This window comes from Serinus canaria, chromosome 3, assembly GCF_022539315.1.
Source record: "Serinus canaria isolate serCan28SL12 chromosome 3, serCan2020, whole genome shotgun sequence".
Taxonomy (NCBI): domain Eukaryota; kingdom Metazoa; phylum Chordata; class Aves; order Passeriformes; family Fringillidae; genus Serinus; species Serinus canaria.
In genome coordinates this window covers 49,655,266-49,679,585 of record NC_066316.1, presented here as the reverse complement: position 1 = coordinate 49,679,585, position 24,320 = coordinate 49,655,266, and the positions used below count along the sequence as shown (strand labels likewise).

The following is a 24,320-nucleotide window of genomic DNA, read 5'->3' as shown; positions in this document are numbered from 1 at the left end:
ACTGAGAACCACTGAAATTTTGAGCTGTACCAAGGTCCCAGCACTTCCGAATCCTGTGTTCCTTTGTCTGTCCCTCTGTCCATGACACTACTTATAGTGTCTGGTCACATGTTGAGGAAACTTGGATGATATAAAGGCATAAGAATAACTATAAATGAAGCAAAAATGAGCACCCTGGAGTAGCAACAATAAGAAAAGCAGAAAGCTTTTGGAAAGCACTGCATTTTATTCCCACATCTCATTCTACCGTCTTCCGCTGATGCTATTAAAATACCTCAGCACGAGGCAGTATTTTCTTTTTATTGTGCGACAGTGTCTGTTACTGAAAAAATGGATTGCATTTGCCAAATTCCCAGTTTAATTTAGGGAATTTACAGGTAAAAACAGAATACAATATAATCACATTTCGACTATACATGCAAATGTACAACATTGTAACAGCAGCTTTTTTAACAGTCAAAACTGTTTGAATTTCCACAGATTTCTACTAATAATTTAACAACAGTAAGTGGCAAAACATTTAACCTCCCCAAAGGAAAAAGTCCTGAAACAAGAGTCCAGAGGGAGAGCTTCCTAGAGCATGTGTCAAACACGGTGTGTGCACTACGGGATCTAAGACTGGCATCCAGGTGGTAAGAAGGTCCACATGTTTTGTGTTCAGAAAACACCGAGCACAGTGAGGACAGATCAGAATTGTGGGCTTCTCTCCAGCCATCTGTATGATTACAATGCAGTTCAATATCGCAATGAGTTGAGTAATAGAGAGACTATAAGTAATAGGCACAAACTTCTTTAGTCTAGGATGCATTTGAAAAACTAACAAAAGCCCTATTATATTAGCCTAGAAACAATAAATAGTACCTTTATTGAGAAGATCCCATACGGAGCTCGAACAGAAGGTAAACGTATTTTGGCAAACAGCCAGTACCTCTTAAACACAAGCTATACATAACATGTGATGTACAGAGCTCCCTGTCCCCCCGCACAGCAGCTCTAGGTTTTTAGCATAAATGTCCTTTTAGCCATCTCTTTCAAAATTCATGGGTGATGCCAGGTCAGCCAACTTCTGCAATCATTCCAAAAACACACCGCCACAGCACCTGATGTTTCTGCCTGCATTTATTGACAAGAACCTAAAGCTCCCCCAGAGAGCAGTTTTGCAAATATTCCCTGCTGGGCAAATTGCTCACTTCAGTCTGAACACGCTGTGAGGCTAATGCTGCCTGCTCAGCTGGAGAGAGCACTGGGCCAGGCACTGGTTAATTAGGGCTGTGGGAATAACTGATTTTCAGTTCAGTGGCTTAATAGATAATAATAAATAATTATTAATAACAACAATAACAATATTAAAAACAACAACCACAAACTTGGTTCATTTTTTCAGAAAATGGTAACAACTTGTTTCAGTCTGTTGTCAAGGTGCCCTCAATGGCTGCAGCACCCTTTTGGGGTGAGAAGTACTCACAGTCAAATCTTTTCTCTGTCTAGTCCGAGCAAAGGTTCCACGCAAGAACTCCCACCTACCAAACAAGTATCTTCAGGTGAAGAAACACACAAACATTTGTTTCCACAGTCTTTTCAGTTAAAGAGATGTGGCACAAAATACTAGCATATTCAGCAGGGGCCTCACTGGAGTGCCTGCTTCCCACTTCCCACACGAGCGCTTGAGTTCCCAAGGGGAAAGGGAGCTCTGCCCCTCACAGCCCATGGGGACAGGGACAGTCTGGGCACTGGGGAGCTGCTTCTGCCTAAGCCATGGGTGTGGGTGTCCCCGTGCCGAGCACACTGAGCATCCCGCTCCACAAACACTCGGCTGTGGGATCTGCCGGAGCACTGGGCAGCTCCTGCTGCCTGCCCTCACTTTGTTCCACTGGACAGCACGGCCAGGGACAGCGAGGGCAGATATGCACAAAGCCACATACCAGCACGTGGCCAGGATGTAGCACAACTGTCCTGCAAAAGCACACCTGGGAGCTTCAGAGTGGGTGTCCCCAGCTCTGCTCTCAGCCTCTGCTTGTGACAGAATGAATGGAGAGGACACCTGGGTTCCAGTCCAGGCTCTGATTCATCCGACTTTAGGGTACAAGGAGGGATAACACAAGGCACACACTTTCTCCCTAAATTTTTATAGCCCTCCCACAACCAATCAATACATACCAACATTTCCAAACTCTTTTATTTGAGTCAAGCTAATATTCCAAATGCTACATATAGTTAAAGCTCATAGAAAAACATCCTTCTTTTGCCAGTCAAAGCTTCTCAGAAGCTCAGATCTGGTTCTGCTTTCATGTACACCACCACAAGACTAAAAGATTTCTACTGAAGACACAAAGAACCCAAGGTAAACCAGGTCCAAGTCTTGGCCTGGAGGGCTTCACTTCATCAGATAAGAGAGCAATTTTACACCAATATAACTGAAGTGGCACAATCTCTAGCTCTGTTGCAATTGTATTGACACAGAGGAGCACAAAAAAGTACAGTTAATACGAGTTTATATTGTAGGAATTGGTTATGTAGAGTACCTATAACTGGATGGATACAGATACAGAAGCACACTGACAGAGCCTCCAAATGTGCTAAAATCACTAGGCTCCAGACACAATCCAAGGTATAGGCCACTGCTGTGTCACTGGTACTGCCAGGTATCCCAATGGCACTAATATCCCTCATATTCCCAGCTGCTGGGCAAGCACCCGGCAGCTCCCCCTTACCCAGCTCTCTCTGTGTCTGCAGCAGAGTGTCAGCACCTCAGCTGAGGTGGGTCTAAAGTGACATACTGAAAGCAGCTGAAAGCAAGCCCAAAGCATGAGCAAACTATGATCTTTTGCTTTTTGACAATGAGGTAAAGTCATCCTGAATGATTTGGATTTGTAAGCATTGATGTGGAAATGTATGCTCTGCCTTCCCCCTGTACAGAAAACCAGGTGTCTGTCCTCAAACAATAGGTTTTCAAACCTGCTTTTTAAGGGTTTGGTAGCTCTTCATTTTCTATCAAATAATCCTTCTTTATATAATTAGCACCCCTCACCAACCTCCATACTCCAAGATAGGCTTCTTTCAGCGAGCTTCTGTTCGTTTCTTGTGTGATGGTGGATTTTCCCTGAACCACAAGTTCCTTGGCTGATTTCTCAGTGACATCCTTCTCTTCCTCTCCACTCTGTCTCTGCCCTGTGGATGATCCTTCCACTGCTGCTTCCTCAGCCCCCTTCCCCTGGGAAATTGTCTCCATGGCGAACAGAGCTTGGTCTCCAGCCTGCCTTTTCCCCTCCTCTTCTCTAGCTTCTTTCTCCAGGTCCTCATAGTTGCTCTGCTGCCTGGTCTCAACGTACTTGGCCACGCAGTAAATGACAGACCCCAAGGTGTTGACCACAACCCCAGCTATAAATAACTTTGTGGGCTCCACATCATTGAATGCCACCATGCCTACCGTGATGGTGGCTATGCTCTTCACCACCCCTACAAAGCTGGTGGTCACAGCCGAGTTAATGTAAGTGCAGTGAAGGGTGGTAAAGTTCATGGCACAGCTAATCAGGACACAAGCAATAAAGATGCATACCATGGCAGGGTCCTTCCACCCCGGGAAGGACCAGACGTTGATGGAATCCATGCTGGCAAAGGAGCAGATGATGAGGAAAGGGGTGGCCGAAACAGCGATGGCATACTGAGCGGTCAGGGGTCCATATTCACTGTCTACACTGGTTTTCTGAATGAGCACCAGGTAGGCAGCGTGTATCAGCACGGCCAGCACGCCTGTCACATAGCCCATAGCATCCCCAGTCAGGTCACCAGCTCCTGTCACAAGAGTCACAGAGAGAAATAAGCATAGGTGTTGCACAGGAGACAGAAAGAGAGCACCATTTTGGACTAGAGGAATAGTTACGAAATAGGCATCATTGCACTTTCCATAACCCCTAGGATTTGTCATGCTTGTCCAAGTCTTGCCTCCCAACAAATCTCATATGCATTTTTTAAAGCTTGAAACATACTGAGTATTTTTCATGCCCCCTCTAAATCCTACAGCCAAAATCAGATTGCCTTCTCCCTTTTGTGAAGACACTGTGAAAGATTTGTAGCTGAAACTGCACACACACACACAGAGAGAGAGCAACCCTGAGCATCCTCTTGCCAGCACAGACACATGCCAGCTCTGGCCGGCTGGGCTGCCTGCCCTCCAACCCACTGGCCATCCTGCACCCTCTAGCCATAGAGCCCCACGGGATCCCTGAAGGAACAGCCTCCCTCCCGAGCCCCTTGTCAGCCTCTTTGCAGATTAAATTATACACTCTGCATGTTCTCTGCTGCCTAAGGCAGCCCCCAGCCCAGGGGTGCTGTCGGGCCACAAAGTGCCAGCTTTGTCTCCCACCCCACCTACACCTCGGCTGGACAGCAACACGGGTGCTTCTGGCCGCAGGGAGCTGTGGCTCACCCCTAAGCTTGCACCTGCACTTACAAGATCACACTTACCCCAGCAAGGCAGCAGCTGTCCCATGGGCTTGCAGCTGCTCTCAGAACATTACATCTACCTCTGTAGATTCACCCACCTGCCATAAGACTACACTTCCCTCCATAAGGTTGCACCTTCCCTAGTAAGGTTGCAATAAGCTTGCAGCTGCTCCTACACCGGCCCCCATAAGGATGCACCTATCTCCAAAGATCGTACCGAGCCCTGCAAGAATGTGCCAGTCAGAGCTGAGCTGCATCCACCCCTCAAGTGCACCTGCCCGCCCGTGAAGCTGCATCTGCCTCCGTGGGGTCGCAGCTGTCCCCCAGGACTGCACGCCCCCCGTATCTTCGCGTCTTTCTCCCCGGCCTGGCGCTGCGCTTCCCGTTCGGCACTCGAAGCCCGGAGGGAGCGGCTACCGCTGCTGCCGCCCGTCCCGTCCGGTCCCGTCTGGTCCCGTCCGGTCCCGTCCCGCCCCGTCCCCTCGGTGCGGTCGCGGTCGCGCTCACCGGCCAGCGCGGCGCCGCAGGTGGTGATGAGCACGGCGACGAGGACGCCGGGCGAAGGCATGCCGTCGCGGAGCACCAGAGCGCCGGTGACCAGGGTGACGAGGGGCAGGCAGCGCTTGAAGACGACATACATGGGGAGGCTGAGGCCGCGCAGCGACCAGAGGGTGAGGGTGGACTGCAGGGTGGCCAGGGCGGCCACGGCGGCGAAGGGGCGCGCCAGGCGGGGCCCGAAGGGCGGCAGCGCCGCCAGCCCCCTCCGCCGCAGCGCCTCCAGCCCCAGCGCCGCCGCCGCGCTGCTGAGGCACTGCAGCAGCGTCAGGAAGGCGAAGTGGTAGCGGGCCAGCAGGAACTTCAGCAGGATGTTCAGCGAGCCCGAGCACAGCCCGTGCGCCACCGCCACCGCGACGCCCCGCGCCCGGCCCCGCCACCGGAGCATCCTGCCCGCGCACGGCCCCGCCGCCGGGCCCCCGGCTCTGCCGCCCGCCCGGCCACCCGCCGCGGCGGCGGCGGCGCGGGGGGACGGGGACGAGCGGAGGCAGGGGGCGGGAGGAGGCAGGACGCGCTCCCGGCAGGGCGGCCACCGCCCCCGACGTGTCCCCCCCGCGCCGCCCCCAGCGTGTCTCCCCTCCTATCCGCGTCCCCTCCCCGCCCCCGGTGTGTCCCCACGCCATCCCCAGTGTGTCTGCGTCGCCGCTCTCGGTGTCCCCCATCCGGCCTCCCCCGCCCCTCGTGTTTCCAGGTTCGTCCCGCGGTGTCCCCCGGAGCACGCCCGGCTCAGCGGGGATGGGAAGCCTCTCGCTGTCCGCAAGCCCTCCCGACCCTGCTCGGGTGCAGGAGGACGGGCAGCGGGAGCGGGCACTCAGATGCTTTCCGTGCCGGGGAAAGCCGCGGGGCGCCCGCAGCTCCGCAGCCGAGTGCCAACGGCCCGAAAATAATGTTGGAAAAGCCGTGGGAAGCCCCACGTCTCCCGCAGCGGGGAGATCAGTGCAGGTCCGCGCTTTCCCAAGCAGGGAGTACCGCTTCTCCTACTCCCCAAAAGTATCCGGCCTCCCGGGAAAAAAGCATCTATCGAGCCTGCCTGCAGCATCCCTCCCACTCCCCCCCTGCTTCCTCGGCTTATCGGGCTGCGAACGGCAGAGACGGGATCTGCTGCTAAGAAAAGCAGGGTTCTAGCAGAGGGAATTGCCTTGAGAAGTCACCAAAAACTGGTTGTCACATAGCTTTCAAAAGTGATGTTCTAAAGCCGGGTAAAGCTTAAATAAGCTGATCGCTTCTCTCGACTTTACAGATGAAAGTTTTAACAGGAGATGGCAATAGACGATATGGATTCTAAGGAAAAGGCAGAGCAAAAGCAGCTCTCTCGGGCAGCCAGTCCCCTCCACCACTCTCCTGCGGTGTCAGGCAACACAAGGGAAGGAAAAACTATACCTTTACTCAGAGCTGCCTTATAATCATCCATTGATTTCTCTCATCAGGACAGGCAGGGTAAAGGAGACAGGGCAAGGTTTATAAAATGAAACAAGGTACGCATAAAGAATGAGTGTCTGGAGATGAAAACTGGTAATGCAGGAAAAGAAACCATAGGTACTGGAGACCAAGCCTGGTGTCAGAACCCACTGGAGAAAAGTGCCAATACATTTACATCAGCCTCTATTTGGACTCACCCCAAGCCCACATGCAACATAATTTAAAGAAGTGTGGATCACCTTGACAGTGTTTGCACATGGGATAAAAACAACTCTTTCTGCCAGGTAAGTGCAGATGGAAAAACATCAGACTGTGCTTTCTGGAAATACTGTAGTAATTTGGACTATACCTGAGTGTATCCTCTGTCAGAAACAATTTTGTCACCTCCCCAGTGAAATTATCACTAGAGAAGTGAATCTCTGACATTGCAGAGTATCAAGCTGAAAAATTGCTTTGGGGGCTAAATATTTCCTTGAATGAAACACAAAACAAATGTATCAGAAACAAAAATTTTAATAGACTATTTCATTTGTCAGGACTGTAGAATGATCATACTAGTCCAACTGCCTGACCAGTTCAGGGCTGAGCAGAAATTAAATCATATTGTTAAGGGCATTCTCCAAATGCCTCTTGAAACACTGACAAGCTTGGGACATTGACCACCTCTCTAGGAAGCCTGTTTGTATTTGAATGCCTCCTTAGTAAAGAAATGCTTCTGGATGTCCAGTCTAAACCTCCTCTGGTGCATCTCTGAACCATTCCCACACATCTTACCACTTGAGTCCCAAGGGGAAGAGATCAGCAGTTCCTGATCCTCTTGCCCTCCCTGGGAAGCATCAGAAAGTAATCATGTTTCCTCTCAGTCTCCTTTGCTCCAAACTAGACAAGCCCAAAGCCCGCAGCCTCTCCTCACAGGATACGCCTTCCAGCCCTTTCTCCAGCTTTGAGGTACACTTCTGGATGCATTCAAGGACCTTCACATCCCCCTTAAATCGTGGGGCCCAGAACTAAATGGAGAATTCAAAGAGCAGCTGCACCCATGCTCAGTTTGGAAAGTCAAGTGTTCAAATGCCAAATCCTATCTTTTGGAACTCACCTGTACTATAAGGGCAGCTTCTCTTGCAATATCTCTCATGGTACTCCTGTCTATAGGTGGGAAAGGAAGGTGGAGAGGAAGCTGTTGTCCCTTGCCAAGCCACCCTTTTCTCAACATGGATTGAGGCCAGGTTCAGTACTAGTCTTCCACTGCCTTTCCACCATTCCACAGTCACACAAAACATTCTCCTGCTCTTTACTGGGGAGGAATTGAATAAAGCAACAGGGAGATATCATCAGAGGTGACTCGGCAGTGAAGGAACTTTCCCCACAATGGCTGTTCATGTGAGGGAACAGTGGCTGCTCAGTTCATACATTAACTCTGTTAAATTTTGGCCTGGCAGTGGGACAGTTCATAGCAATGAATGGCTCTGTGGTTCCTTTCCCTAATGAGATGATTATGATACCTTAACTCTCGTTGTTTAAAGGAAATTATGCTCACTTCTGCATTTCACCTAGCTACAGGTGAGAGGAAAACAAAAATGCAGCAAATTGGTGTCTTCCCAAGGGCATAAATTTTTTATAATGGCTTCTTGGATGAAAATGTTCAAGACCTCTATAAAATGTTTAATGGAAAATTTGCCTTAATTAGAGTCTAATGCAACCATTAGGTCTATCAGGGAAGAACTGTGTAGAGTTGTGTCCATTCCCCACTCCATGACCCTGAGCACAGCTGACCAGTACTACTGAAAGGCACAGTACAGCCTGCTTATGCAGCAAAATTTGAGGCCAGCACTGTATTTGGCTAGAAGAAAGAGATCACTTCACCACTGACACATACTCTGCACAAGCAGACACAAAGAATAATTTAAAATAGCTTTCCTTTATGAAAATGAAGATCTGATGGGGCACAAAGCTAGGAAAAGTTGCATAAAGTATGGTCTCTACCAGTACAGGGGAAAAATGTGACCATCACCCAGTATTCATACATTAAATAAACCATGGTTATGATATTCTTCTTAGAAGATACTCTCAGTATCTTTCATGGCATTTACTTTTTCAACAACATTTCTTAATCGGGGAAGTGAACACAAGAGGATAGCCAAAGATACTGTGTGCAATTAATTTAATAGTATTATAGAACAACAAATCCATGCCTTTAGAACTTGATTAATCAATATGTTTCTTAAACCAAAGAGAAACCCAGACTTAAATAAAACAAAATCTTTCACAGGAGCAAGTTTGAAAGCAGAACAGGTCACATGTTTTAGATTGCTGTTGTTAACTGTTTCAGTAAATGAAAAAAAGATTGGAAGCTAGTATTTCGGTCATAAAATAAAAGTATTTCTTCAAAACAGCTATAGCAAATATTCCCTGAGAATTAAGAATAAGCAACAACTATTGCCAAACTGTTTTTTCTGTTACAGTGCAGAAATGTTACAGCACATTCTCACCATTCAAAGATCACACAGCAAGATTAAAGGCCACAGTTTTTATTTACTATGTGTATCTTCTGGATGTGCTCATCTTTCAAGAGAAATAAATCCGGATACAGCAACCCTCAGCATTGAAGCTAAGCAGGACATGAAGGGAGAGAAGGCAGTTGAGGAAAGATTTAATCCATGTGCTGAGTGTGCATGTTCAGAATTCCTAATTTTCCCCCCTGCACTAGGTTTTCTAAATTTTCCCTTCCAAATGATAGGCTATGGCAGCATTCTGGAATAACGTACTCTCTCTGTCCCCCCCAGGAACATGCATATAAAATACACATCTGCCACCAAAATGTTCCACTCAGACAAGCAACTTGTAATCAAAGCAGAAAAGGGAGATAAAACAGAAGAGTGGAGGAACTATTGAAGTTGAAATAATCAATTTTAATGCCTAAAATTAGATTTTAGGCCCATGGTACTGCTGAAAGCTGCATGCAGCACAGCTTTATTTTGCATTATTCCTCAGCACACAGAATTAAAGTGCAGTAAAAGGTCCGGATTTGGTACAGCATGCTGTCAAAAAAAAAGATAAAATCTATTTTTTGTTATTAATTCAACTCAAAAAGATGTCAGTCCAGGGGCAGTTTGCATTTGACCAAGAAAAGTACAGGATCCAAATGGGATCCAAACCGTCATGTTGTAAAAGAAAGTTTCTTCCTGTCCAGCTCTATATACCCCATCAATATATGCATGTCTCCCTGTTAGTTCCCTGGCTCTTTCTCTAAGATAGAACAACCATTCTTTCCTTGCAATTTGCAGGTCTTAGCTCAGCTGAATTCTTTCCTTCATTGCTTCAAAGCACCCAGCAGATCTGGCAGTGTCTGCTACTGGCTGATCTATGAGTGCTGCAACCCAGAAGGGTAGAGCATTTATTAACACCACTATGAAAACCTGACCAGAGTCTGCAAAGACCCAGCCTGCAAAGAGTCTTTTGATGGTAGTGGTAGTTGAGATGGGCTAACAGCAGAAAGGAGACAGTTTTAAGAAGGTAAAAAAAAATGGCTAGCAGGAAGAGGAAAGAAGGCTAACACATACCAATGAGTGTTGCAATACTATCACAGTTTGATCCTAAAACACTGTTCAGAGATGTTTGGATAAACATAACATCTGAACATCTCTACTTCCCCCAGAAAACTTAGATGGAAGTACCAGCACATGGGCTGAGGGGTCAAACTGGGAAGGCAAAGCGTTCAACATACCTAGAACATGTTGTGCAGATTGTAGTGACTGCAATAGTTTGGCCATGCTAGATCTGCTATGTGTATATCATGCAACTAATCTGCATGTATATAGGTCAACTGGTCTGGACATCACTTCTCACTTTGGCCAGGCTGTCAGAGGTCCAGAAACACTGGATTTATGGCCACGTTCCACTTTGAATTCTTGGAAGAACTTTCTAAGTGAAAATAGAAGACAAGTCTAATAGAAGAGATGGTTGCCCTATCTCTAAATCTTGAGGATTGTGATCCAATTAGTTTTGAATATATTTCATTTTTTCATAACCATTTTCTCTATTATCAGAGTATCTTTCTACATAACTTCATCAACTGTTTTACTCAAAGAGATATAAAGGAAAAATATATAAAAATAATCTTTACCATCTTTGTGAAGCGGCAATCAAAAAGGTCAAACAAATCAGCTGGCTACAAACTATGACATTTACTGTCGATCAAGAGTAAATGCATCATATTGCAAAAGAAAATAATGCAACATGACTCACAGCAAAACATAAATGCATCTGGGTGATATAAACTTCAGTTGACATTACAGTACTTTACAGTAAAAAGCCTTTATTTTCTCTTCCTTTTCTTTCTTTTCTACAGCAACATCTCAAAATACACTGCCAGGTTTTTTTTAATCTTTATAAGGAACAAGAAGATTCAGGCCTCTGCTGTCATCATTAGCCAGACAGATCACAAACTCATGTTGGTTATTCAGCTCTGAAGACACCATTGATATCTGCTATTGCCACTCTTCAGCCTCTGAGTAGCTGTGGAACATTTTCCTAGCTCACGTACCACCTGCACAGTAAACCAAGCCCTGAAGTCTCCACATGTTCAAGTGCACAACACTCCATTCAAGAAGCTCTACTTATAGACACTGAGATTAGTGACACTGTTGACACTTTAGCACAAGTCTGGTTTTGGGGGGAAAGAGAAAGGTTCTTGGCGTGTCAGATCATCTTCTCTTCTAAACAGGAACTGCCAGACATGATGGAGTATAGATCTTGACTAGTTCGTCCCAAGCACAGTCCACCACCTACAAAGCAAACAAAATCTATTTAGGTCCTTCACAAGTGTCATTCTTACAAAAACCACAGGGAATTAATGCATATTGTGGATTTAGTATCAGTTGGTACTCTGACTTACCATGCTTCAAAATTATAAAATAACTGAATTGGTTTTGGTTTGGGTTTTTTTTAAACTTTACTGAAAAACATGAAAATGAACAACCTCTCATTTTTCATACTCCTCATGAGGAAAGCAGGGAAACCTTTGGGTTTCAATTGATTGTTCCAAAAATAGGCAAAAAAATGTAACTGAAAATTAAATTAAGGAAGGATACACAAAAGTTCAGACCCTGCTATGTTTCTTCTCTTTATAGAGTCTTAGGATCCTTTCACCATAATATCTAAACATTTCATGACCAAAACTGAACAGTCTAGTGCTGAGGAATGGAAAACCAAAAGAGTTCAGGAAGTTTCCTGAAGAATTAAGCCAGACCTTCAGTCTCACACTTGATAAGCTATGAGGTCACTGTCAATTGTTGAAAAGAGAGATGTGTACTTCCTGATCATTAGGATTTGGGGGCCATAGTGTTGCTTCAAGCACTACCTAGACCACCAATAGTCTAAAAAGAAGTGGTGCCACTTGTTACAAAGTCATCTCATAAACACAGTGACTGATTTGAGTATAACCCCAACTTCTCTAAATTCATCGTCCCAGGCTCTACCCTAGATGAAGGCTTGAACTTAAAACCAGAAACCCAGAAGGTTAACCTAATTCTGTAGTGTTTAAAGATCTTAATAAATTACAAGACTCCAAGGAAAAAGACTACAGGATTCTTTAGGTTTGAAAATTAATTGAAAACGCACTTCAGAGTCGGTAACACAGTGAAAGGGTTAACCACACTGACAATGACTCAAGAAGATGACCTAGGTATGACATATATTCACAAAATATTGTAGGAGACAAGAATTAGGGCAAATAGAAGAAAGAGGAGAGCTAAAGAGAAAAAATCTGAGGAGGTCCACAAATGAATGCCAGCAAATCTGGCTGAAACCATATTGCATTATCTTTACAATGTCATTTCCAGTTGGGATTACAAAAGATACAGTATTGGATCCTCTGCACAACAAGCTTCCTTCTGCAGTAGCCTGCAATTCCTGTTCTCTTCTAGAGCCAGAATGAACAGCTGCACACTAAAAATTTGGAAATCCAACTACAGTATTTGATTTCAGACTATAATTAGCCCATTTTGTGTTTACTATACTGCACTATTATTCATTTTCATTGCTTCCTTAGCTGGTTCTACTTAGTTATTTGAAGTGCTTTCCATATACATCTAAATGGGTCAAAAAAACTCTTGACAATATGTCTGTCTATTCATACAACACAATGGAGCTTTCTGTAGCATAATGTTCTGCTGCATTGCAGTCTCTCAAATCATACCAAAGAGAAAATTTGAGTTTTCCACTAAATGCTGTGTAGAAGCTGGCAATCACATAAACTGCAGGTTTTTTTTACTATTCTCCACAGCTACAGATCAATGTTCCATAGGCAATACTTTCTATTTTTGTAAAGAAACAAGAAACAAAAATAACATTTGGAAAAAATCCCATGGGAATTCCCACCTGTTATCAATGCAATTAACATCCCTGAAATCGCCTCTGAACAAATATAGTTATAAAACCATTTAATCTAGCACCACTAAAAATAAACAGGGGATATTAAAAGAGTTTGAAAAGGATCACATGCGATAAGTTGCCCAACTCATTGACTTAATGATACCACGTGAAAGGAGAAAACATAGCCAGCCAATAAGAGGAAAACAAAAGCTACAGTAAGCAACAGTGAATCAAGTTCTCCTGTGCAGCAGGAAGTGTATTATGAAATGCTGATACCAGAAACCTTGATGAAAACACACACGTGAAGTACAGAACACAGGTATCTCTGGGAAACTGGGACACTGCAGCATGGCAGAACATGAAAAAACGAATGACATTTCCATTTCTCCTTACTTTCTCCAAAATACAGACAAGACTGTCAGAGAAAGGGGCAACTGTAAGCTAGGAGTGCTGCAGCCAGCATTTTTTGATGGAGAGTGCCACGTGCCCCTTTGCAGTAGCTCAGAGATTGTCACTGGCTCAAACACAAATGACTAAGATGAATCCTACGATGAAGAGAAGGAGTTGTTCATGCAGCAACTGCATCAGTTTACAAAATGTCTTCTCCCTGCATTTTGCCTTTTGTCTTACGACCTGTCCAATACAGTGGTCTTACAACAGTTGTGTGCCTTTCCCCAGATGAGAAGAATATGGGATATTGAATGTAAGTGCTTTAAAAGTATTTAGAGATGTCAGTTCCCCTGTGACATATGACCATTTTTAATACATACTTCAAAGCACTTTAGACTTTTTTAAAAAATAAACTAAATGTTACTTAATTTAAATATTTAAATAGAGGTAGAAATTTCATTGGGATGAAGGCTCATCCAGCACACCACAGTAAATAAATATAGCATACAAAAAGGGTTCCTAGAGTTTATATTTTGATTAATGAGATGATGTTACTGACAGGTGAAGAAAGTCCTCCTGTGGTGGGATGAAGACAAAGGAAAACTGAACATGGACTCACACTTGATTTGCACACCTGATAAAAATCCCTCCATTAGGAGCATGAAGGGATGGAAGTTTGTCATCCTATAAAAAATGTCTGCTGTCTTGTGGACAAATTTTACTCAGATGTTCAAACAAATCTCACTGATTTCAGTTTTTAGAGGGTGCATGGTTTTTTGAGTTGTTTTTTTTTAAACTAACATGCCAACAGAGTAGAGGACAGCTTATTTCAGTTGCTAAGAAATGCATAAATCGCAATATCCTTATAATATTGACTATTTTGCACGGCATATTTGTATATCATGCAATTTTCATTATCATTTATGAATACCCTTGTAACTATAGAATGCAGTTTTACTATAGAAACTTTTAACTACTGAGTAGCAGGGAAAAGCAGAATAATTAGAGCTTAATTGTAAAACAAGAATATTCTTTGTTGCACTGACTGGTAAACTATATCAAGAAACAGCACAAATAGAAGAAGCATTTTAAGCCTGGTAATTTTCATTGTAACTAAAGCTACATGGAACCAAGGCAGTCTAACAAAATGACATTTATTAATTGTCTTTAATGCTTTTATTTCAGTAGCAAAGTTATGGCACCAGCATATACACTAAAGGTACTACACTGTTCTTACTGCAGAATAAACATCTTGCCAATTTATCTACCAGCAAAAATACAAAAACAAGTACAAAAAATGGGGATCACCATATTTCTCTTCAAGTAAAGCCAGAAAAGCAAGCAAAGAAACAAAAAAACTGCAGTCATCCCCGAAAGCTAATTGCCTGACTATAAAATCATGGTTCAACTCAGCTGAAACAGCTATCCTGTATTTTATTGAAATGTTTATCCTTGTCCCAGAGTATAACAATGTTTTCCACCAACTGATTTAATACTGACATCCATTCATTTATCAGAGCCATTTCCATTGACTCACTAACTGATTTACTCCCTTGACAGGCCCTCTGTTTCCTATTCATCACAATCATCTTGCCTTGCAATAGACTTAGACCTTTTCCAGCACCCGAGGGCAATCCGCTCAGTCTAGTGCAATTACCTGCATGACATTCTGCCTCTTTACTCTTCAGAAGAAGCAAGAGAACAAGAGAAAACTCCCAAGTTAGCCACCAACTTTTTTATCCAGTACTTGAAGGCACAATAAATCTGCTAGCATAATCAAGATTAAATATATTCAAAAGAACAACTAAAAACTTAGGAGTTCAATTACCCTTTATGAATCAAAGTACAGCCCTCTCTAGATTAATATCTCCAGAACTATCTTGGTGCCACTGAGTTTCCAGAGTGCTCATAATGAATCATGTGATAATATGTAAATGTGCCTGAGAGAGACCCATTTCTTAGCTTCTCCCCATCCCATTTTCAAATGAGAGCTGTCTATTCTTTCTTCTGTAGAAGAGCCAGCAGACAAAAAAATTCAGTTCTTGACTCTCATTAGTTGTGTTTCCCTTCCTCTTTTAGTTTCTTATTTTCTGTGTCTTCTCAAACATAACTTAATGGTCTATTTATATCATTATTACATGTTTTTGAGGGATCCTGAACATCCTCTAAGCTTGTGGGATGGAGATTAACTGAAGATAAAGCAAGCTATTAGGTTTGCTACTCATCAAATTATTTTCACGGATGAACATTAAAACTAATTGGTCAAGTCCATAATGGATCATGCATGAGTTTAAACTCATTCAATACCTATTTTCTTCTAGAAAATCTGGACCACTACCTGTTTGGTTAGTAGTTGCCAGAGTGAACTGCACGATGCCAGCCTTTACATGAGACTGAAAGTGATGGGAGTTTGCAAATAAAACTTTTTATTTTCAATGTTCAGTAACACCACTATTTTTTTAAATTTACTTTTGAGAAACCCACCTTGATTTAATTATTATTTCCAGTAAAGACAAAATGAAACAAACCCGGAACAGAACTTCTTATAAAGATCTAGGTTAAAATTAGAGTTATCAGAAACAGATGCTCCAAATGCTGCTTTAAAAAAATCCATTTATTTCTTAAGGAAAAAAAGAGATAAGAAACTTGAGGGGCATTATTTTTCACATTGCAAAGACAGATCATAAAGAACTGATCTAAGAAGCCAAGAGCTGTCTCATCACTTGCTCTGTTGCTCTGACATGGGTAATGGGAAGATGACTTGGAAGTTATGCCACACATTCCCGAATCCAAGTCTTCCAAGTGTGCTTTCATCAGTGAGTTGCAAAGGAAATGGAGATGTGAGTTGCAGGTTAGAAGAAAATCCTTGAAATAGCCACAGATTTGGTAGCAATTCCTCTGTACTCTAAAAATTAGGAGGAAGACTCAGTCTTCCAAGAACTGGTTTAATTGATAAGTCTATTTTAAGTTCTGTAGAAGGTACACTGGAACTGCAAATGCCTTTCTGTGCTGATATTTACCTTGGTGACCCCAAATGCACTCAATCTCCACCAGTGAAACTGTTTTCTAATGACCCAATTTGACCTTCAGATTCATCCTTCAGCTCAGAGTTAAGTTCAGTTACTTTCTTTTGGAACATAATCACAAATAATCATAAGCCAAACAGTATTTTCAGTAACAGCTGCAACATCCTGCTGTCTTCCCCTGAGTTTCGCTTGTGCAATTCACTGGGACTTCTCAAACGTTTGCTGGTCATGAGGAGAGTAACAGAATCCACTACACTGAGTAAAAGATGGGGCTCACAGAAATAGCAAGTATTTGTAAGACATTGCACCAAATAAAATGCACAAGCAATACATTTATTGAGTAAGAAAGTACTGTCTCCTATCCTTCCCAGTACTACAGTATCAAAATCGATTTTCCTCTACAAACACTTGCAGCTTTTACAATATTGTGATGCCTGACAGAAACCTTTCCAAACACCAAGAAAGTCTTGCTGGTAATGGCAAACAGTGACCATTACTCATTAGTGCCTGGCTTTGACTTACACAGTGACAGTTTAATTTTCACAGTTTGGGAAAGACATACAGTAAGCACCACTAAGAAATATCTCCTTCTTTTAGCCCCTCCAACTCAGTAAGGTGTTCAGATTGGTTTAACACTTGGTGAAATCTGATATTTTATGGAAAAATCCACTATGAAATTAGGTAAGTTCTTTTTATCTCAAAGAATCAAAGAAACTGCATAACTTCCGTAGCATCCTAGAGAAGGACCATAAGAAGAGACTGAAATGAAGTACAGATAGCCTTATAATTAAAGCAGTGGCATAGCCACAACAGCTGGGTGGAAGCTATTAGGTCCTTAGTAATTAAGTGTAAAAGATAAGAGCAAGTGATCAAAAGAAAAAAAGCAGGGAGTATCTGTTCTTCTGTACATTTCCACAAGATGTAACTCCACTTTTATATGGAACAATCAACATTTCTGGGCCTCTTGAGCATCCACAATTACTTTAAATGAACAGCAAAATACATAGCCAAACAGCCTTAGTAAAGACATCATCAGCATTTATATTTGGCTATACTGGTTAAGCCAGCTTTTGCAGCCCCTCCTGTCCCTTCTGTTTCCTGTGTTGGCACAGCTAATGCAGCACACTGCAAAAGCTGCACAAAGAAAACGAGCAAACAAACCTGCACACCAAAACTTGACAATGATCACAAATTTCCACATAAAGCTGGATGAATTTAGAACAAGATTTCAAGCTACCTTCAGGGCATGCATGTCAAGTGTATATAGTTTGGCCATGGCCTCCCTCCAGCTAGTAAGAAATTATATCTTTAAAATTTTAGTGACGCAGGATACCATCAGTTTCATTGGATCAGCAGACCAATGCAGGCACCTCTTCTCAGCTCTAAGTACCACTGGCCAGGTGCAAGGAAGAAGCAGACAGCTGGTTGGGCAGAACATGCTGGTGACACACACAGCTTTAGGAAGAAGAGAGTGGAAGTTCAAGAAGGCCAAATCACATGGCCAGTGTAACAAAGAGCCATGGATACCACACTGGTACCATCACTGTCTCCATAATATGGGGTGCTGTGTGTGTAATGCTTTAATCCCTGCCAGCAACTGAGCACCACACTGCTGCTCACTCACCCCGATCCCACTGGGTTGCATGGGGAGGAGAATTGTAGCCAGAAGGTTAGAGAAACCAAGTTTCCTCCCAGACTTGTTGACAGAAATAGCTATTTACAGAGACAGCTGCCTTTTTGTAGTGCAATTATGATCCAAACACACACAATCACAGCAGAAGAAAATCCTAAGTGATCACTATTTGTGTTGTACCCAAGTTATTCTAAAATCTAGACTTCAGCAAGCATTCAGACAATAAATAATTTTGAACTAGAGAACTGTCACCTGGTTCATTCTCATTTGGAGCTGAAAATTTTTAATTTCCAAAAGGAGCACCTCAGCACGGTACATTGTGGAGTCCTGTTCTGATCTGGCATGTCACAGATGTCTAATGTGCTTTTCTCTTACCAAGTGCTCACTACACCACTTGCCATCACTCCCACTGAAAATTACATATCCTTGCAGTTTAAGAATGGCATTGTTCATAGCATAGAAGTATAGAGAAATTGAAAGATTCCTCTCCTGTTCCCATTAGATACTTGATCTTGTTCTCAGCAGCACAACAGTAGGCCTGACTCAATGGAAATCAGTAATTTATACTTTCCACTGGCTGGGTTACAGAGTTCAGAACAAATGTGAGGTATAGCTAAAGAAGATTTTCAGACAAAATTCAGAGTGTCAGGTTTTTTTTACATTTGAGTTAGGCAAAATTGTTTAAGAACTGCAACAGAAAGGGCTGGTTATCTTTTGTCCATTATTTAAAGAAATTCATTATACATGTGTATTTTCCATTCTTTACATACTTATGGAAATAATTTCAGAATCAAGACAAGAAGGGAATGTTTACAGCGTCTGTACTTTGATCTGTGTCAATAATGGATCACCTGAAGATATTTAAAATGCATTCATGACTCCCATATGGCATTTAACCTACAACAGAAGAAAAAGGCTGCTTTTAAATAAAGCTGCACAAGTAACACCAAAGGAAGTTACCTACAGCATGTAAACATGAATGTAAACACAGCAAAATCCCAGGAAGAGATGGCTTAAAGGAGCATGATAGTTTATGGCTGATTACCATTTTTTAGTCTCTACTTACATCCTATGTCTCTCTAGTGCCTATACAAGGAAGCAACCTTTAGTTGTTTTTCTAATCACTAAACTTTGGAAAGAACTATCTGGTTTTAAAAACTTCATACTCTTAATGTTGCTGAAAAGGTAAACACTTTCTCAGTTCTTAATACTATACAACACCACAAATTTAACAGATTTTTGGTGCTTAGGGTCTTGTCACTGTTCTCATATGTGCCTAGGCTACTTTGGCTGAAAGCTGGAGTTGGGAATATTTTCTCCTGGAAAATATGCCTGACAAACTCTCACATCAGCACTTGCAGTTTAACAGAGAAATACCCTGAATATCATAAAGATCATTTCTGTTAATGCTGTGCAAATGTGCAAAATGAAAAATGCACATTTTTCTATGCACCTGCTTGTTGTCTCATATTTCTATGAATCTGATACTAACATTATGGTGGGGGAAAAAATCCCCAAACCAAACAACATCTGAGTTTTAAAATTCAAAGCTTTCAAAAAACACCTACTTTACATAGAGGCAGATAATCCAAAATAGATACTAGAATATCTAATTAAGCACAAAGGAGTTTACTGTTTCATGTAGCTAATACTAGTGGGTCTCTTCACATTCCTTATGGCCAGATTTTTTTCCATGTTGCCTCCCTTAGCACAAGAACCAGCTTGCCTGCATGTACCTACTCTCTGCCTGAGGGTTCTGTTCAAAGCTCTATCAGTTCCACAGGAATGTCTTGTAATTCCTAGATTACTAGCTACTTAATCACAATATCTATTATGAACACTTTCAATAATGCATATAATTTTTTCCTTGACATGTGAAAAAATACTTCAAAAAACACAGAAGTTCATTGTGCAAAGCCAAAGAAAACATAATCTGTCTAGTCAACAAAAGATATCATTAAGAATGAAAGCAAAGTTTAATGACCAGAATGGTACTTAATTTGAGCATAAATGAATAGCTTGTCCATTATAAATAAAATACCCTGCATTCTCCCTGGATCCTTCTCTTTCTCCCTGGAGGAGAGAAGCAGTTCAAATCTGAAGTCATAACTCCTTATAAAGTAAACAGTGAAAATCACAAATCATGCAAATGAATGAAGAAAAAAAAATAATGGAGCTCATCATCAGATTTATAAAGAACAGACATAAAGACAACCTACTTATGGGGAATATCAGCATAAAATTTAAGCAAATGATCTTTGTTGGATGGGAAAGAAGCCAGGGAAAGACTCCAAGGGCTCACACTGGAAGCAACTATTCAGCAGGTGCTCATAGAATCATAGAATGGTTTGGGCTGGAAGGGACCTTAAAGATCATCTAGTTCAAACCTCCCCTGACATGCACAAGGATACCTTTCACTAAACCAGGTTATTCAAAGTCCCTTTCAGCCTGGCCTTGAACACTTCCATCCTCAACCCTGGGTAACCTGTTCCAGTGTCTCATCACCCTCACAGTAAAGAATTTCTTCCTTATACCTACCAATAATCTCTCAGTTTGGAGCCATTACCCCCTCTCCTATCACTACGTGTCCTTGTAAAAAGTTCCTTTCCAGTTCTCTCAGAGGATCCCTTTAGGTACCGGAAGGCTGCTACAAGGTCTCCCTGGAGCGTGGTCTTTTCCAGGCTGAACAACCCCAACTCTCTCAGCCTGTCTTTGTATGAGAGATGCTTCAGCCCTCTGATCATCTTCACGGCCTTTCTCTGGACTCATTCCAACAGGTCCATGTCCTACTTAGAGCTGAACAAAGTATACTCAATGTGATGTCTCCTGGGTCTTCCTATTAAAATGGGGATTATGTTTCCCTTGTGTTCACTCCTTAATTTAATGAGAGTTTAATTTTATCACAGATTTTTAAACTTCTTTAAAAGAAACCCCATTCACAATTTGCATTGCTGTGATATCCAACCCTCAGAATACATTAAATCAACTCAACAGAAAAAAAACAGAGGACTATCAAAGCTGTTGCAAATGCCAAACTTCTGTCTGGAATGCACATTGGTACTCAGTAAATATGGATATGTACCCCGGGTTTATAGATTTTGTGCACTAAGTCCAACATCAGACTTGTAGAATTTCTGTGTGGGAAAAAAGACACCTGAATGCACAAATGTTCTAGTGTTCATGGGTGTGCACACCATCATGTTTCTTTTTCAACATAAAAGTGCATGTGCACTTTTCTTTCAATTCATTATCTACCATGAAGCAATGGGCTTGTAGTAAAAGTAATCACATCCTCAATACAAAATGAATTCAGATCTCTCTCTTCATTCAGACCAAATGCAAACCCACACCAACCTCATGGAAAACTGAACTGGGCTCAGCACATCCACTGCTGAGGGACTGTGAAGCCCTAAATGCACTATGCTATGCTTGCTACTCCTCTGGACCCAGTGCAGCCCAATCACATCTGTGCAGTCACTTGGGATGAAGTTTCCATCCCCAGCAACTGGCCTTTAAGTGTTCTTGCCTTGCACTGATGAAAAATAACTTGAATCTTGAAAGCTTTTTTGAGCCTTACAAATTCCCCCATGTGGTTCACAGCACAGCCTTGCGTACAGGAACTGCAGCACCACTGAAGCAACAGAATGTAAGGAACAACCAACCACACAGAAAACCCATCAAGCTATCATTTAGCTAGAATGGTTCCATGTGCAGTAAGCTAAGTATTTGGCCAAACTTACACCTTTCTCCTGTGTCCTACCAGCAGAAATTACAATGGTTTTAATTCACTTTGTCCAAGCAGAATGGGAATGCAGATGTTACAATTTTTATCTGGGGTAAAAAAAAAACATTTTACTGTGAATTTGAGAAGAATCTGGATGTAAATTATATCTCTGGCATGTTAAATAGTGCATTAGGAACAGTAATTTTTGTATGGAAAAATAAAGGCTTTCTCATTTTAAATTAAAAAAAATTAACTTAATTTTTCGAAGTTTCTTGTCTAAAAATCATACTACCAAAAAAGAATCCTCTGTTTACAAAACAGAAACAACTGTAGCAACAGAAGGAGAGGGGAATCCTTACAGTACATAAGTAAGGGCTACTGACAAAATAGGTTCTACTTTTTCACTTTAATAGCTGAAGATTTTTGAATTTCAGCCACAGATTAAGCCTCTCCCAGTCCTCTAAACAGTATGCCAAACCAGACCTAGGTATCATGTGTGACACTACCAACATTTAACTTGAAAATTTAAGTAGACAGAAGAAAGCTCTGTATCTCAGCTTAGCATTCTAGACTCTTCTCTACAATTCCTCCTTCTGAAACAAAATACTTCATTTTCCCAGAGCTCACCATGGCTTTCAGTTATCTGATTTTGCAATTTTGTCTGTTCTGCCCTCCCCTCCTACCCAATGCAAGGAACTACTTCACAAATAAAAATGGACCTGAAATGAGGTTTATTTGATAAGCATTCAGCCAGACTCACTTCCAGAAGCTTACTGCAATCTGGTGACTTATTCAGGATCTGAGTCCTGCAGCCCAGCCATGACCACAGGGCCTGTAACAGGCAGTGAAAAGTAAATGTATCCCAGCTCTTACCTGACCACGGTTGTGAAGACTTAAATCAAGACCACATGTAAATTCAGTGTGATGCTCAACTGTTTCCAGCAAAGGATTAGGCTTGGAAAAGTCCCAGAATCTATTGTGAGAATAAAAGAGGGAGAGAGAAAAGGAAAAAAAAAATCAAACAAACCACAATTAAAGGAATTGAAAGGCCATTTCAAAAATATAATGCAAGATATTGATGAATCTGTTGCTGCCAGGGTATTTAAAAAAGCAAACTCATCCACTTAGGAAACATAACAAATCATACTCCTCGTAAAGCCATCTGCTGTTTTGCATAAATTAAACCTCACTGGGCAAAACCATCTTTGTGTCCTGTTGCAGAAACTGAGATCAAAGAAGGCACCAAGAAGCAGTCATTGGGACATCATTAAAAGTGAAGAAAAAACATAGGCTAGAATATTCTTGTTTTATTTCTTGATGGCTGGGGAATTTTATCCCTGAAAGATATTAGCACAATTTGTGATTCTTCTCAGTTTTTGGCATCATTAACTATGGGGTCTTTATTTAAACAAAAATTACACACTCATTTAGAGATCTCAGTCACACGCATTGTTGAATTTGAGACTGTGTTCCTGTAAAACAGAATTTAGTATTATAATTTAATAACAAATTTGTACTATACAGATAAGCTGCCTTACACAGTTAATTCCACTAGTTCATATTTTTAAAATAAATTTTTCTTTCAAGCCTTGGTTTATAAAAAATACCTAGAAAAATAAGAATTCTGAGGTCCTCTACTTCTCCCAGCTACTGTCCCAATAGATGCAGTGTCCATCAATGCAATTAACAGGAAGTATGAGAGATATAAGAGTAGATGGGATTAAAATAGAGGTAAAAGGCACCTCAGCCATGAAAAAAAGGATTCAAACACAGAACTTTCAGATAATAACACACTGACAAATCCCCATATGCCAGCACAGAACAAAGAGTTATTTCTCTTTCTTGTGTTGCATATACCACTGAGAAAAGTCCACAGGCTGCACAGCACATTCTGTGGGCTGTCAGCTGTAATCAAACTCTCTACAGCCCACATTTTCACACAGGGGTCAATTACATGCTTTACTACTTCTGTAACAATCGAAGAGGTCTCTTTGCCTTGCCTTCATTGGGAAAAGTGACAATACTTAACAAGAACAGCTCATTATCAGACCAACTGCAGTGGAAGTACTGTAAGTTCAAACCAATTCAGGGAAAATAGCAAACACTGGAGCCAGCAGGGTCAGTTTGTTTAACATGTAGATGTTATCTCCTTCATAAACAAGGAGAGTGGTATCAGCACAATGGCTATGCCATAGCAACAACCCTCTTAATTTTTTCCTAGTACCTGAGATCTAAAATAAACAACTTATTTTGCGGGAGAGAGGAGCAAAAGCAGCATTTTCATCCTCCCACATTTGTTCAAAAGAAGGTAAGGAAACAAATATCTTTGTTTCTAAGTGTTAGTTTTTAGTAATAGTGTTAGCCTCCACATGAGCTCTCTAATACTTCCTGAAAGACAGATGCTCATAACTGAAAACTGCGATTAAAGGAGATAACTTTAGATCTACACGAATAAAGAACCTAGAAAGACCTTTTGATCAACTTAAAAAATAGCAGGACAAAATAGTGTTTGCTATATGAAGTCATGTTGTAAAGAAGCAGTTTAGAGATTAAGAGTACTGCAACTTAGTTCAAATTCAACAGACTAACTGGAAGCTTTGATACCTTTTTTTAATATATAAATAATTATCAGTGAAAGCTCAAAAAAATGTTCATTCTCAGGACTGAGAACCATTGATGGCAAATTAATGATGGTTCTCATAGCAACTTTGCACTCCAAAGTGAGAAAAAATGTCTATTGCACAGCTTCCAAAACCAC

General features: G+C 41.9%; 2 protein-coding genes across 2 annotated transcripts in view; both read right to left on the bottom strand.

Annotated features, from left to right (window-relative positions):
- Nucleotides 1–15: 15 nt before the first annotated feature.
- SLC35D3 (solute carrier family 35 member D3) lies at nt 16–5,386 on the bottom strand. The gene is made up of 2 exons (XM_030236558.2): nt 4,951–5,386; nt 16–3,792 (listed from the first exon to the last, which is right to left on the bottom strand). Exons 1-2 carry the CDS (start codon nt 5,384–5,386, stop codon nt 2,963–2,965), a joined length of 1,266 nt encoding a protein of 421 aa, XP_030092418.1. The 3' UTR covers nt 16–2,962.
- A 3,175-nt stretch (nt 5,387–8,561) lies between these two features.
- PEX7 (peroxisomal biogenesis factor 7) overlaps nt 8,562–24,320 on the bottom strand; it is a 41,236-nt gene continuing 25,477 nt past the window's right edge. Inside the window, exons 9-10 of the mRNA XM_030235745.2 lie at nt 22,436–22,535; nt 8,562–11,201 (exon numbers count right to left, since the gene is read on the bottom strand). Of these exons, the coding sequence (XP_030091605.2) occupies nt 11,133–11,201; nt 22,436–22,535 (169 nt within the window). The 3' untranslated portion in view covers nt 8,562–11,132. The remainder of the gene's footprint in view (nt 11,202–22,435; nt 22,536–24,320) is intronic.

Coding starts and splice junctions, on each gene's coding strand:
- SLC35D3 (XM_030236558.2), bottom strand. CDS start 5,386: ATGCTCCGGTGGCGGGGCCGGGCGCGGGGCGTCGCGGTGGCGGTGGCG. Junction 3,793..4,950: donor CTGCGGCGCCGCGCTGGCCG/GTGAGCGCGACC, acceptor CTCTTGTGACAG/GAGCTGGTGACCTGACTGGG.